This window comes from Astatotilapia calliptera, chromosome 2 (assembly GCF_964374335.1).
Source record: "Astatotilapia calliptera chromosome 2, fAstCal68.1, whole genome shotgun sequence".
Classification (NCBI taxonomy): domain Eukaryota; kingdom Metazoa; phylum Chordata; class Actinopteri; order Cichliformes; family Cichlidae; genus Astatotilapia; species Astatotilapia calliptera.
In genome coordinates, this window is record NC_137423.1 from 22,556,274 (window position 1) to 22,569,706 (window position 13,433).

General features: G+C 41.1%; 2 protein-coding genes across 3 annotated transcripts; one reads left to right on the plus strand and one right to left on the minus strand.

The window, feature by feature from the left end:
* Window positions 1–217: 217 nt before the first annotated feature.
* sybl1 (synaptobrevin-like 1) lies at window positions 218–3,590 on the minus strand. Of its 2 annotated transcripts, none has more exons than XM_026187864.2 (8): window positions 3,374–3,590; window positions 2,782–2,960; window positions 2,539–2,596; window positions 2,131–2,268; window positions 1,889–1,979; window positions 1,539–1,606; window positions 1,299–1,391; window positions 218–1,183 (listed from the first exon to the last, which is right to left on the minus strand). In XM_026187864.2, the coding sequence occupies exons 2-8, from the start codon at window positions 2,925–2,927 to the stop codon at window positions 1,115–1,117; spliced, it is 663 nt and encodes a 220-aa protein (XP_026043649.1). In that variant the 5' UTR covers window positions 2,928–2,960; window positions 3,374–3,590; the 3' UTR covers window positions 218–1,114. The 2 variants fall into 2 exon arrangements, with proteins under 2 accessions (XP_026043649.1, XP_026043641.1); XM_026187856.2 differs by having other exon boundaries at window positions 2,782–3,002; window positions 3,374–3,549.
* Window positions 3,591–4,084: 494 nt separating this feature from the next.
* On the plus strand, window positions 4,085–13,433 carry polr1d (RNA polymerase I and III subunit D). The gene is made up of 5 exons (XM_026187878.2): window positions 4,085–4,182; window positions 5,866–5,963; window positions 6,378–6,454; window positions 10,865–10,947; window positions 13,072–13,433. Exons 1-5 carry the CDS (start codon window positions 4,144–4,146, stop codon window positions 13,117–13,119), a joined length of 345 nt encoding a protein of 114 aa, XP_026043663.1. The 5' UTR covers window positions 4,085–4,143; the 3' UTR covers window positions 13,120–13,433.

Here is a 13,433-nt window from a genome sequence, read left to right on the forward strand (position 1 = left end):
AAGAGTTGTTTACATGAACTTTGACCTCTGGGAGACACCGACGGTGAGTTGGTCATATTTCTCACATAATTAGTTGTAAAATAAAAATAAACGTATTCCGTGCATGTGCTATTTACCTAGGATCAATACACACCGACACATTCAGTTAGCCTTTTTAAAATGAATACATGTCACAACACCCTTTTGTCCTTTCCTGGTTTAGAGGCAAATCACTCAGTTCCATCAGAATGTATTTATTTTAAATGAGGATGTACAATTATTACATAATGATCATCAGCCATATGATGTCAGGAAGCAAATCTATGTACAACATAATATAAAAAAAGTGCATTTTGTTAACAGAAAGAAAACTTGGGCACACTGAACCTCAAAGAGGGAGGTAAAAGGTGAAGGGAAGCCTCAACTCCACAGGCAGAAATCACACTTGCTTTAAAACAACCATTCTTCCTCAATCAAATGTACAATATTTATTTTTATGATCATACAGGGTATTTCACAACATTAACCTTAGAAGATACAACTGTGCTAAGTGATAAAACTTATCAGAAAGTCTGTATACTGCATCAGTTTAGTCAACAATGTGTTTAAAGTTCTTCAACAGAGGCCCATACACTACACCCTCGTGATACATTTAAAACATGTTACCCACATACTCTGTTGGCATCCAAGATTAAACAGGACACTCACAAATCAAACATTGCTACCTTTGTAGTTAAATCTATATGGATTAATTACACAGGCAGGTGCAGGACAGTATAGTAACTGATACATCAGCCAACCGAGTGCATGAGACAAGATGAATGCACCAGACTAACATAAGACAAGACCATTGTTCCACATCAGTTTTAGGCCACGTGGCTGCTGTCCATTAGTGTGGGTATGAGGTGGGACTCCAGGTCCAGAAGGCATATAAATGTGCACTGTCAAAGTCAGGGTGAGAAAGGAGGTGGGAGGAGGAGGAGCAAATAGTTTTCCAGCTCTTCTGAAGCCAAAGGAGTAAAAAGCAAGGAACGTGGTATTTTCTACTGTGTCCACTGGCAAGCAGAGTTAAACAGGCACTTCTCCCCTTTGTCCCTTTTCCTTCATCTCCCTCTCTTCTGTCCCCGCTCTCTTCTCATTGTTTGACACACGTGGGCCAGTTGAGACCTCCACAAGCAGCAGAGACAATAATGTAAATCACCACCTGAAAAAGAGCACAGACAGAGTTCACTTCCTTCACAACTGCTGCACTAAATAAGGCACAGAGAAGCCAAGCTCAATGCACTACTTGTTTTCATCATCTCGATGTCTGTACTCACAAGGGCAACCAGCACAATGACTAGAGTCAGCTTGAGGTTCTTCATGCACATGGCTCGTGTAAGGTTACGGCTCGTGGTCTTAAATGTGACTGACTGAAGGAGGAGGAGGAAAAAAAATGTAATCAGTAACAATATCTGTTGTTTAATAGACTGCAGTTGCAGTATATACTTAATGACAAATGTTATGCATCAGAAAATAAGTAGAAGCAACAGAGCCTAATCAGTTGTAGTTAAACTCACTGCATCAACCAGGTTTTCTGTCTTGTCAATCAGCAGCTCCAGCTTTTCTCCTCTCTGAGCTACCAAGTCTGTAAAAACATGAATGCAAACAGTGAATTTAGTGTGAATACACATAATACAATACATATGAGTAATTCACTAAACACAGCACATCATGCATCGTAAGTGAGGTGGTCGCTCATGATATAACACTTCACTCATTTAAAGTCACACCACACACCAATCAAACATTACAGGTTTTATCTAACTTGGTTTATTAGAGTTTTAGTCAATGTTTTTCCATCTCAGAGCCTTGTTTGTTTATTTATTTATGAATAAATACAAAATGAGGAAATTAAAGAGATGCTCACCTATGTTGCGGACCATGATGCCCTTCAGGTCGTCCACTTGCATCTGAGTCTCAGTGACACGATCGGGTCCACGTGGATCTGAGTGGTGTTTCTGCAAAGAAAAGGAACACGTCACACTTCTTCACGTCTTCTTCCGTTTCTTTTTTTTTTTTTTTCTTCTTTTAAACCACAGAAATATTAGGACATCACAGTGCAGTAACAGGAAACGTTGCTTGGTACATTCAGGCTTTCATCATACACACCATTTGAGCTGCCAGTGTAGAGGAGAACTCGCTGTTCATGGCATAAGGTAGGGCTGTTTGTGCTCGTGAGCCATATGTTGTCTGGAAACGCTTCTTCACTTCACTGAGGAAGGTGAATGCACGTGACCTCTCAAAGTCCTTTAGAAGATGAGAGTCAAATAGATTTATAAGAAGTTGCATACAATAAATTGTGGCTGCCTCAAAACCCTATCTCATCTTTAGCAACAGCATTAATGCTAGGTTTTCTACAATAACACAGGACATGTGTCCATTTCCTACAGTGGCTGGGTGGTTTATATTTATTTTTATACTAATTCAGGTTCTTAAAATACATTCATAACATCTACAAATGGTCTACTGCAAATCCAAACCCCGACAAAATTATATGACTGTCAAATATATACTTACGTCGTCCGTGATGCACAGGTATATGATTCTGTCATGGCAGATGTAATGAAACAGATAGCTAAAAATAAAGCAGAAGGGTTAATCATTAGATGAGAGGTGTTTTATACAGTAGGGCTGTTTTTCCTACAGTTTTTACAAGGAATGAACTCTGTGGTATTTTATCACATGACACCGCCGTAGGCATTGTCACTAACAGGATGTAAACTGCCAACTGGGGATGACACAGGCCGCACATGCCCTTACCTGCCATGGCTGTATGTCAGTTTGTTGTTCTCTGAGGGAATTTTAGCTAAAATCTGCTCAGTAACTTCCAGGAAGTTACCCCCACACCATGCATGCTTGGCAAGAATAGTGGTTCCTCGAGCCACCACAGCAAACAGGATTGCCATGGCAACAGCTGGGTTTTCACCTTTATTACCACCCTGGAGGTAGAAGGACAAGGAAGGCGAGTTGTTACTGCTGAGCTGGGGGGGGGAAACACCCAAACGATAATGATTAGGGAAGAATAATTCTTGTGAAACAGCCAAAAATAGTTACAGATAACAGGAAGAAGGAAATAAAATGACATGTGAACAGGTGTAACTAAGAAATGCAAATACTGCGATTAGAACGCCGTAGGACAATTCCCAATCATGAACAGGTTGTCATGCTAGAGTAAAATGTCAGCTAAAACTAGATGAACCAAAATTTGCGAAACAACAAGCTAGCTAACACTGTTGTTGACCATTAAACCTATATTAGCGTCAGAAAGGTAGTTAGCCACTTGACGCCATGTCGGTTGTTTTTAGCTACTGAGCTAACGTACGTAATAGTCACATAACATCATATTCAGTACCTGGATGTCTCAACGACGATTAAAGTGGCTCATTTAGCGCAAAATTCCCACATTTAAAGACGTTTCAGTTGCTAGTTTGCTAATCCTTTTCGAGTGACTTCTGCCTGCTTCGCAAATCGTCCACACAGGAAACACATTCAAGCGCGTGCTGGGGAGTGTAGTTCCTACCGCATTTCAGGCTCTATGTGCTTAACGTCGTTGTTTCCCTTTTGGAACTACATTTTTTTTTACCCCCAGTTACATATTACGTAGTTCCGTCGTCACGTCTTCGTATAAACAACTTGTTATAGAAGGGCCGCGAATTTTGCCCCTGTTACAGTCTTCCAGGCGACTTGAACGCTAGGATAACGCTTTCCCCTGCAGCTAGAGATGTGACAAAACTTAGCATTGTTAATTGCTGAACAGGTTAGCTTTTATTAAAATAAATATTTATTAGGTAAGTATTAAAAATAACTATTTGTTTAAGTAAACATGTTATGTTATTAAGCATCCAGGCACAACAATAATATAAAATTTAAGCCATAATCACGCTGCATAGTAGCCAAACGACGCGTTTGACAAATATTCTACCAACCACAGAGCTGCGTCACTTTAAATGAAAATTATCTGATAATTTGATCATTTATGGCTACAATCATACATATGTTACCAAAACATTGAGGTAAATTCCAGTCGTATTGAACTTTCCTTTGCCTGTCAAACTATATTCAGGGCTAAAGATCACAGAACTAAACCTTACTCTGTTGACGGATGCAGTGGGAAAGTGAAGCATGGCCGGGGAAGGAGAAAAGAAAGCAGTACTAGAAATGGTAAAAAGCGAAAATCGTGTGTGGTTTGATGGTGTGCGCGGTTGGATGGGTTCGTCTTTATTTTCTCCAGGTCGGATCGATTAACTAAAGAAGCAAATGACAGCGATTTGACCGCCTGTGTGCTCCTCACGTGGGTAGCTAGTGACTAGCAGTAAATAAACTTACACGGCGTTAATCTAACTTAAGTATACGCTAAAATCTGTCTTTTTGAAGCATTACCAGCACCGGAGACAAACAGTAATTTGGAACATGAGGGTACCTACTTGTTTAATTTAGATGCGGATTTGTCTCAGTCCACGGGTACCTAACAGTATCTCCACTAGGGGGCAGTAGTTAAACAGTGTTCATGTCCTATGAAGATAAACGCCATAAGTATTTGGAAAGTGATGTATTTTTCTTAATTTTCCTACCTCAGATGATGTGAAATAAAGATGCCAATTAAGAATGAAATATGAAGCTTCAGGTTTAATTCAAGTGGGGGTTAAAAGTATTGCTTTAACTACCTTGGAAGGGGATAATATGATAAGAGGCGAAGTACCTCATCATCTTTGGTGAAGACAGTGTTGTTGCATGGGCATGTGTGGATGCCGGTATAACTGGATCATTGGTTTTTATTGATGATGTGAGTGCTGATAGAAGGAGCAGGATGTACTGTGAAGCGTACAGGGAGTACTCTCTGCTCAGATTCAGCCAAAGTGCTTTAGAACTGATAAGACGGTGCTTTCAGTGCACCGTCTTATCCGCAGACGGAAAGGAATCCAAGAGTTTCCTAAAGCAAAGACATGAAATATTCCTGAATGGTCAAATCAGAGCTCAGCCCAGCAGAGCATGGTTTTCAGTTACTGATGAAGACAAAACTGAAAGCAGAGAGAGTCACAAACAAACGGCAGCTAAAGACGGCCGCAGTGAAGGCCTGCATGCCTTTGCAGCTGTAAAAATGTTGGTTGTCGTGTAAAAATGGCTGCAATTCTTTGATGGTTTTCCATAAAGAAAGCAAAAACTTGAAAATAATGAAGTTATTAAAAAAAAAGACTCTTAAGAGCTAAAAAGTTCCGGCTTACTCTAAACAGCAAACTATTGTTTCTCCTGTTGAGAGTGGATATCCCTAACATGGTCAAGTCAGGCACTTTAAATACGCTCTAGCTGCTCCAGTGCAGATCTTCACTTTGTGAATGGTGGCCAATCAGATGAAGGCTGGCCTAAAAGAAGGAGGAATGGGGTAACATTGTGTGTTTTAGATGTTTGATAAAGTTTATGAGGCCTGAGTTTAAAAATAAGAACATTTACTGTGACCCAAACAAAGAGTCCAATGAGCAAAATATGGAGCTGGAAATGTGCACAGTAGGTCCACTTTTGTTGTTAAAACACTTGAATTAAAGCTCCAAGTCACATCTTGATTTTTCTTTTTCTCTTAGATTTCACATCCACTGTGCTGGCGTACAGAGGCAAAAAAATCAAATAAAATCATGTCCTTTCTCAAATACTCTTGGACCCAACTGTGCATGCAATCAGTGTCTGCTTCTATTTGCATCTGTAACTCTGTATGTTTTGAATATTTTGGAAGTGCATAATGAGCGTGAGCGGCTCGCCCACTCACTAATCTCAGAGGAGGAAGCTGGTGTAATGTTTCTCTTCCATGTTGGCTGTGCGATGTTTTAAGAATGGACTTTTTTTGCGTTCTAGGTCCAGGCCGACGGGGCAGATGAGGGCTGTGTGACTTTTGTGCTGCACGACGAGGACCATACGTTAGGGAACTCCCTCAGATACATGATCATGAAGAAGTGAGCGTTTTTGTGTTGGTTTTTTCCCCCTTTGAACTCAGCATGGTCACCGTCGTGTTTTCTTTTTTTCTTTTTATATTTCAAATCGCTTCCCACACATGTGGCTTATTTGACATTCAAACTGAAGCTTGACGGCTGTTATCTGTAGTAAGACTCCAGCTAGAAGGGACTTTCCTTGCTTTCCAGCTCATAGACAATAATAAGATAATCATTTTATTTTATGACAGTGTTATCAAAAGGAAGCATGTGATTTCTCCTCTTCCCTGTTTTTGGGGCTCTCTTGTCATCCTGCCAGGAGAGGGTCTGCTAATCTAAAAAAATATAGTCATTACCAGTCTTTTTTTTTTTTTTAAGCAGAACTCTGAGAATGCTCGCAAACCTCAGCTTCATTTTCCCACTTTTCTCTTTTGCCAGCGCGGATGTGGAGTTTTGCGGCTACACCATCACCCATCCGTCAGAGAGCAAGATCAACTTTCGCATTCAGACACGAGGTGAGAGACGTCTCTGTTAATTCACACGGCTCCGTATGGCTGTGTTTATTGGTAATAAAGGTTTTCAGGCAGCGTTGCAAGGTAAAAAGGCTGATCACGATATACTGCAAATAATAACACACGCACCCTAATTTTGAGAGCAATAATCACTTGCACCGTTGCCAAAAAAAAAAAAAATCTGTCATCCGCTTTCACAAAGGATAAGAGCAGCCCTGTCACATGAAAGGACTCGGCGAGACTGAGAAAACAGCTTGTTTTTGTTGTTGAACCAAGTTTCTGGTTGCCTGGAGGTTTCTTTTTTTTCCTTCACGGCTTCAATACAGCTAGACCCGATTACCTTCAAGGCACAAGGAGAAATAAAAAAATATTCCCCCTCTTTTTCACTGCGCTTTCGGGCATCAGATCGCCCTTTGAAATGATCTGTATTTATTTTGGTTGTTAAATTTCTCCACCAAGACCGCAATCACAACGCTGGATTGAGGTCATCTGTGTCAGTTGAGGGGGCCAGGAGGGCCGCAGCATTCTTTTCGTTTGTTTTTTAATGCCACATCTTTTTTTGGTTAATCGCTTAGATTATCAAAACAAGATAGTCAAGCGCAGCGACATAAAAAATTGACAGCTTGGTTTCAACAGCAGCCAACAAAAGCATATTCAGTTAACGATCAATGACACAACCCTGAATTGTTTCCTTTTTTTGTGCACTTGCACAGTTGCTCATGACGAACATTCATTTCCTATATCCCGGTTTTGTGTCGCTGTATATTTAGTTTAGCATAAGAAAAAGGGAAATATTCTTTTAACCAGGCCTCAGTTCAGTTTTTCCTTTGACTTTTTCAATCAGGTGTTCTATTCATGTTTTAATGTGATTTTGTGTAAAGCTGTCCATGTATTAGTTCCCACTTTTACTATTTCTATTCCAGATTTTGGCACACGTATACGGGGGGGAGTAATTATTAGGTCTCCAGCTGAATATACAAACTTTTTAACAAACAAATAAACTGTCTCTAATTTTATGGCAGCTTTATTTAAATGGAAAGAGACAGAATATCAACCAAACATCCAGAAAAGATGAAAGTTGTGGGTTGATTTGCTGGTGTTCTGGCTGAGGGAGGGAGGTTCTAGGCCAGAATTTTATGGTACATAGCTTCGCCCTCTGGCCACTCATTGCAGTGAAGTCGTCCTGTACCTTTACCAGAAAAACAGCCCCAAATCATAGTTTTTCCACCTCCATGCTTGACTGTGCGGATGGTGTTCTTTGGGTCAAACTCAGCAATTCTCTTCTTTTAAAACACATCAGGTAGAGTTGGTGAAGCCAGAGAGTTAGATGTTTGTTTCATCTGAACGCAGGCGTTTCTCCCAAACCTTCTCTGAATCATTTAAATGTTCACTGGCAAACTTAAGACAGGCCTTCTTGAGCAGGGAGAGCTTGTGGGTGCTGCAAGATTTCAATCTGTGACTACATAGTGTGTTACCAGTGGTGTACTTGGGGTTTGTGATCCCAGCTGCCATAAGGTCATTGAGAAGCTTTAGCTTGGGGCTTATCCACCGTCTTTTTTTCCCTCACCCATGAGGTAAGATCTTGCACGGAGATTCAAACTGAGGGCGATTGATGGTCATTTTATATTCTCCATTTGTGAATAACTGCACCTTCTCACCAAGCTTGTTCTTGAGGAGGTTGCAATGGAAAAAATTGAAAATATATGTGTTTTATACACGTATTAAGATCAAGACGTCTGTAATTGATTGCAGCCAGAATTATGGCTGGGTTGTACCGAGTCAAATTAGGACTGCAGCTAACCATTATTTTAGTAGCCGAGTATTCCTTTGATTAATCCATTTATTAATCAAAGGAATCAGATAAAAATAAATAAACATTTTTAAATGTTTTCTTTTGTATCTTTGAAGTCACATCCTACACATGTGGCTTATTTGACGTACAAAGGGTATGAGTGAAGCTTGACGGCTGTTATCTGTAGTAAGACTCTAACTGGAAGGGACTTTCCTCGCTTTCCAGCTCATAGATAATAATATGATAAACATTTTATTTTATGACAGTGTCATCAAAAGGAAGCATGTGATTTGTCTCTCTTTAAAACACAGGTGTTTTAATGGTAAATGGTCTGTATTTGTATAGCGCTTTACTAGTCCCTAAGGACCCCAAAGCGCTTTACACATCCAGTCATCCACCCATTCACACACACATTCACACACTGGTGATGACAAGCTACATTGTAGCCACAGCCACCCTGGGGCGCACTGACAGAGGCGAGGCTGCCGGACACTGGCGCCACCGGGCCCTCTGACCACCACCAGTAGGCAACGGGTGAAGTGTCTTGCCCAAGGACACAACGACCGAGACTGTCCGAGCTGGGGCTCAAACCGGCAACCTTTCGATTACAAGGCGAACTCCCAACTCTTGAGCCACGAACTGCTCATTGCTTTTAGTAGTTTAAGTGCGTACTATATCTGTCAAAAATTACACACTGGCTCTCGTAGATTAGCAGGAAGAGTTCTGACAGTATTGTATCACCTGGATGAGCTAGATTTAGTTTGTGTGTGTGTCTGCATGTTTAAGTGTGCTGGTGAACAAGTGAGTACGTGTGACTGGAATGAGGACACGCGAGCATGTCAGCAGTCTCTGTGACAGCGTTTTAGGGCTTCAACGATTCATCGAGTAACTAGATTCTAAAAAAAACAACAACCCTGTTTTGTTTACTTCAATGCTTCGTTTAATGTGCAATTCTGTAACGATCACATGTCACAGTGTAAACACGAGCGTTTCACCGACTAAAAACAGATGACCAGTGATAAGAGCGCACATATCAATAAAAACTGTTGCACAAAGTTGTCCCTGTTTATTGTGGTGCCACAGAAGAGCACGGTGAAGAACGAAGAGGCAGAGCTGTTACCTAAATGCTGAGCTCAGGCGAAGTGAAAGTTGGCTCTTTTTAACGTATGAAACAGAAACGTTTGTTTCCGTGAAGAAAAGGGAACTTTGTAGCTGCTCCCATCCATGTTTTAAACATCAAACATCTACATTAAAGCCACAGAACTTACATTAAAATATGCAGATGAACTGTTAACTTGGTCTGATATGATGTTTAAATCGGGCAGGTTGCTGAAGGCAAGTATAATATACTTTTAGATTAATCTAATTCTACAAAATAATGTTACTAAAGCCCTGAAATAAATATGGTGTAGACTTTAGACTCAGTCCTGCTTGTTGCAGGTATCGCTGCCATATAAAATAGGATCGCTGTTGTGTTATCAATCTGTTTGTTGAAAAACTGCTATTTTCTTCACACAGGTGCTCCTATCTCCTACGTTTCTATTTAAGGTCTTTTTTTAATCATAGATGTGGGCGAAACACTCAGAACAGCTCAGATCAAAGACTTATTACACAAATCCATTTATAACATGGCTGTAATGTGTGTCTTCAGTATCTTCATTAAGATAAAACTACGATAAAATTAGAGACTGTTTATTTCTTTGGAAGTGAACAAACGTAATAATCCCAGCAGGTCATCAAATGATTATTTTCTCAACTGTGTGCAACTCTGAAACAAGCTTTTATTTTATTTTTTTAGCTCTTCTTCCTTTAAGGCACACCTACCTTTAGCTTTCTTCTGATTGGCCGGCCATTGCAAACAAAAGAATTAAACGAGGAGAGTTTTTTAAGCTCATAACAAGAGCTGTGCACCTGAGAAAACCTGTCAAAGACTCAGGAGCACAAAACAACTTTTGGCTTACAGCGATTGCTGGTACATACATGGACCTCATTATTTACAACAGGAGTATCCACCACTGTAAAAGTATATATAACAGGAAATAAGGAACAGCACAGTCAGTCCCCCATATGGTAAATATCCTACAAGGATCAGGTCATGTGACTGTGGGGGAAATGTCCAGGATTCCTTGGTTTTCTTTGGCCCTCGAGTAGTTCTCGCAAAGCTTCGAGGCGTGTTTGGGCTCGTTATTTCTGCAGCAGAATGAATCTTTCCCCATCGAGATGCCGACCAGAGCGCGTAGCGTGCCTACAAGCCATCGTCGGTGAGGGTGCAGTCAGTTCGTTGGCAGAGTTTCTCTGTAGCGCTCACGATGCATCGCTTGCAGGTGTGGCGTTTGTTTCGACACTTGAAATATCAAATTGAGCAAGACAAAACGATCCCACGTTGCAAATGTGGTTGATGCGTGCTTCTCATCTCTTAACAGCGCTGGTGACCCTTGTCAATAATAAATTTGTGTAGAGCGTCCGCTTTTGTGCTCATCATGGGCGCACGATGACTCACAGCGCTAAATGAAACCCAGAGACGAGTGGCTAACAGAGTGCCTACATCTTCTGCGGTTGTTTTTGCTCTGTTTGTGCTGTCGGTGGTGGTTTTCGTCAGAAGTATCTGCTATCTGCTTCAGGGGGAATTCCAGCCGCAGAGCCGCTGCGGAGAGGCCTGAACGAGCTCAGCGATGTTTGTCAACATGTTCTCAACACATTTCAGGTAAGCATGTGTGACTGTTCTGTACACAACATGTGTCTTACATAGAAAAATGACCCGGGGTGCGTTCCAGAAAACAGGTTTGATAAACTCTGAGAATCACCTTGAACTCTTTACTCTGAGACAGGAAAGTCTGAGTTTGTGGTTTCAGCACAGCTGGTCAGAATTGGTTTAATCAGCTCTAATTTAAGCGTGTGCGTGGGGAATGGGGGGAAAAAGCCATCATCAGTGGAGGGCAGATAACTTGTTTTCCCTATTGTGACGGCTCAAGTATAAATGCACGGTCCCTTTGGACCACAGCGATTATCTCGTAAAACACGAATGGAGATGTCATTCGACATGATCCAGTCAATCATCATTTACGCATCCTAAATTTCCCTTAATTGATGACAGAGCTGGAATCTTGCAGAAATCCCAGCCTACGGTCATGTCTGCATGTTATCTCCTGATTAACTAAATCAGCCACAGTGCCTTGAGAGCAATCTCCTCGCTAGCTTTATTAGTCTAATTTCATTATAAACAAGCATGCACCTGCCTATACTCATATGATTTCTGAAAATTGAACTTCTATCGACTTGTGATTCGAGCACATAAATGACTGAGGAATAAGTGCTTGAGGCCTCGTGTCATGAGCAGTAAATTCCACAGTTATGGAATCATTTCTTTTTTTCCATTTTGATGAGAGAGGAGGCTTCATGTCCAGCTCGATCTGGGTGGAGCTGCTCCTGCTACTATACACTGAAGCTGTCGCTGAATGTGCCTGCCAGTGATTGGTCAGAACACAGAGACCTAAATTATCCTCCTAGGACCTGGCGTCCACATATGTGGACATCACATTTTGGGTTATTTAGACCAAAATACTCAATTTTGCTCAATAAGGGCCTGATATCCACTTATGAGGACATTATACTGCTACTGTCCTATCGAAATTTTAAACGAATATCCTCATATGTGGATCTCATTTTTTTAGAAACAAAAATCAGGTAAAAAAAAAAATCTGGCAATTCTTTGTTTTTACATTCATCTGGCCCCAATCAGCCCAAATATCAAAGAGAAATCAAAAATGCATGCCGTGGAAGAGTTCGGGTCTTGGGAGGTTAAACCATTAAAGGTAATTAGAGTGGACAGTACTGGACTGATAGGGCAGCGGTGCAGTGATTAGCGCTGTCCCCTCACAGCAGCGAGGTCCTGGGTCTGACCCCGCTGATAGTGAACTGGCTTTTCTTCGTGGAGTTTGCATGGGTTCCTCCAGAGTCCAAAAACATGCATATTAGGCCACTTAGGGATTCTAAATTTGTGTGAATGTCACTGTAAATTGTTCTTTATGTCTTCATATTGGCTCTACAATAGCCTGCTAACCTGCCAGAGTCTACCCTACGTTTCAGGGTATAGCTGGGATAGGCTCCACTCCCTCCACAACCCTGCATTGGACAAAAGGTTGTGAAAATTGATGGATGGAAGCTGGTTATTGGTTGTTGAGCTGTGGAAGTTTCAGCTTGACCTTTTTGGCTACCTGTTGAAACAAATGCAGCAACACTGTCAACTTCATGCATGCTGAACACCAACTTGTCTGGTTTCCATGAGACTGGACAAGTTGAAGTTCTGAAAACGTGGTTGTTTTTTTTCTTTCCATTTGTTTTCATATGTTCTTTGTTCCTCCACACAACATAAAAGATTTACTAACGCCCACGCAAATTGGTTTTGGCGTTAAAAAATGCACAGTGGTATTTACAAAGAGAGCACAGATTGCACGTAAGAGGTGGGACCTCAAAGACTTTTATGAATGATCTCTGGGAGTTCCTTTATCACAGTGCAAAATATAGAGAGCAGAATATTCAAACCAAGCGTTAGCAGCTGCCAACAATTTCTTCCTACCCCAGGGTCTCTTCCCATCACAGGAGTCCTGCTAGAAGCTGACCTGGTGCTCTCATTTCTAAACTGGGGAAAGCAACAAGAAGCCAACCTGAATTTCCATGCACGTAACAGGACAGAGAAAGAAACCCTGGGCGTTCTAGCAAACAGTAATTTTAAGTGAAAGGACAGTCAGCTGACTTTAATTAAATGTGACACTCCCACATGCTGCCTGAAATCCACCTCTGACGTGGACGTTCTTTAAATTTGTTCCAGGCAAGAGTTAATGAGTTCAAAGAAAGACAAGAGCAACCCATGGAATGAACGCCGTTTGGCACGAGGGACAGCGAGGGAGTCGGAGACACCAGTTCTGCATCCACACCATGAAAATGAGTTACCTGGACATTTCTACTTTTTTTTTTCGTATTATTTAAATATACATACTAGGGAGCAGGAGGAATGGCAAGTTCTCCGATTCCTGAACACAGTCTGTATCAGTTTCAAACATCTGTGCAGCTTTTGTATTTGTAGTATTTTCAAATTGATTAATGATGATAAATGTGAATACGTTTTGTGTTTATCATTCCCTGAATGCTGGAATGATGATTGAAACAAATATAAAACATTAAACTCTTAAA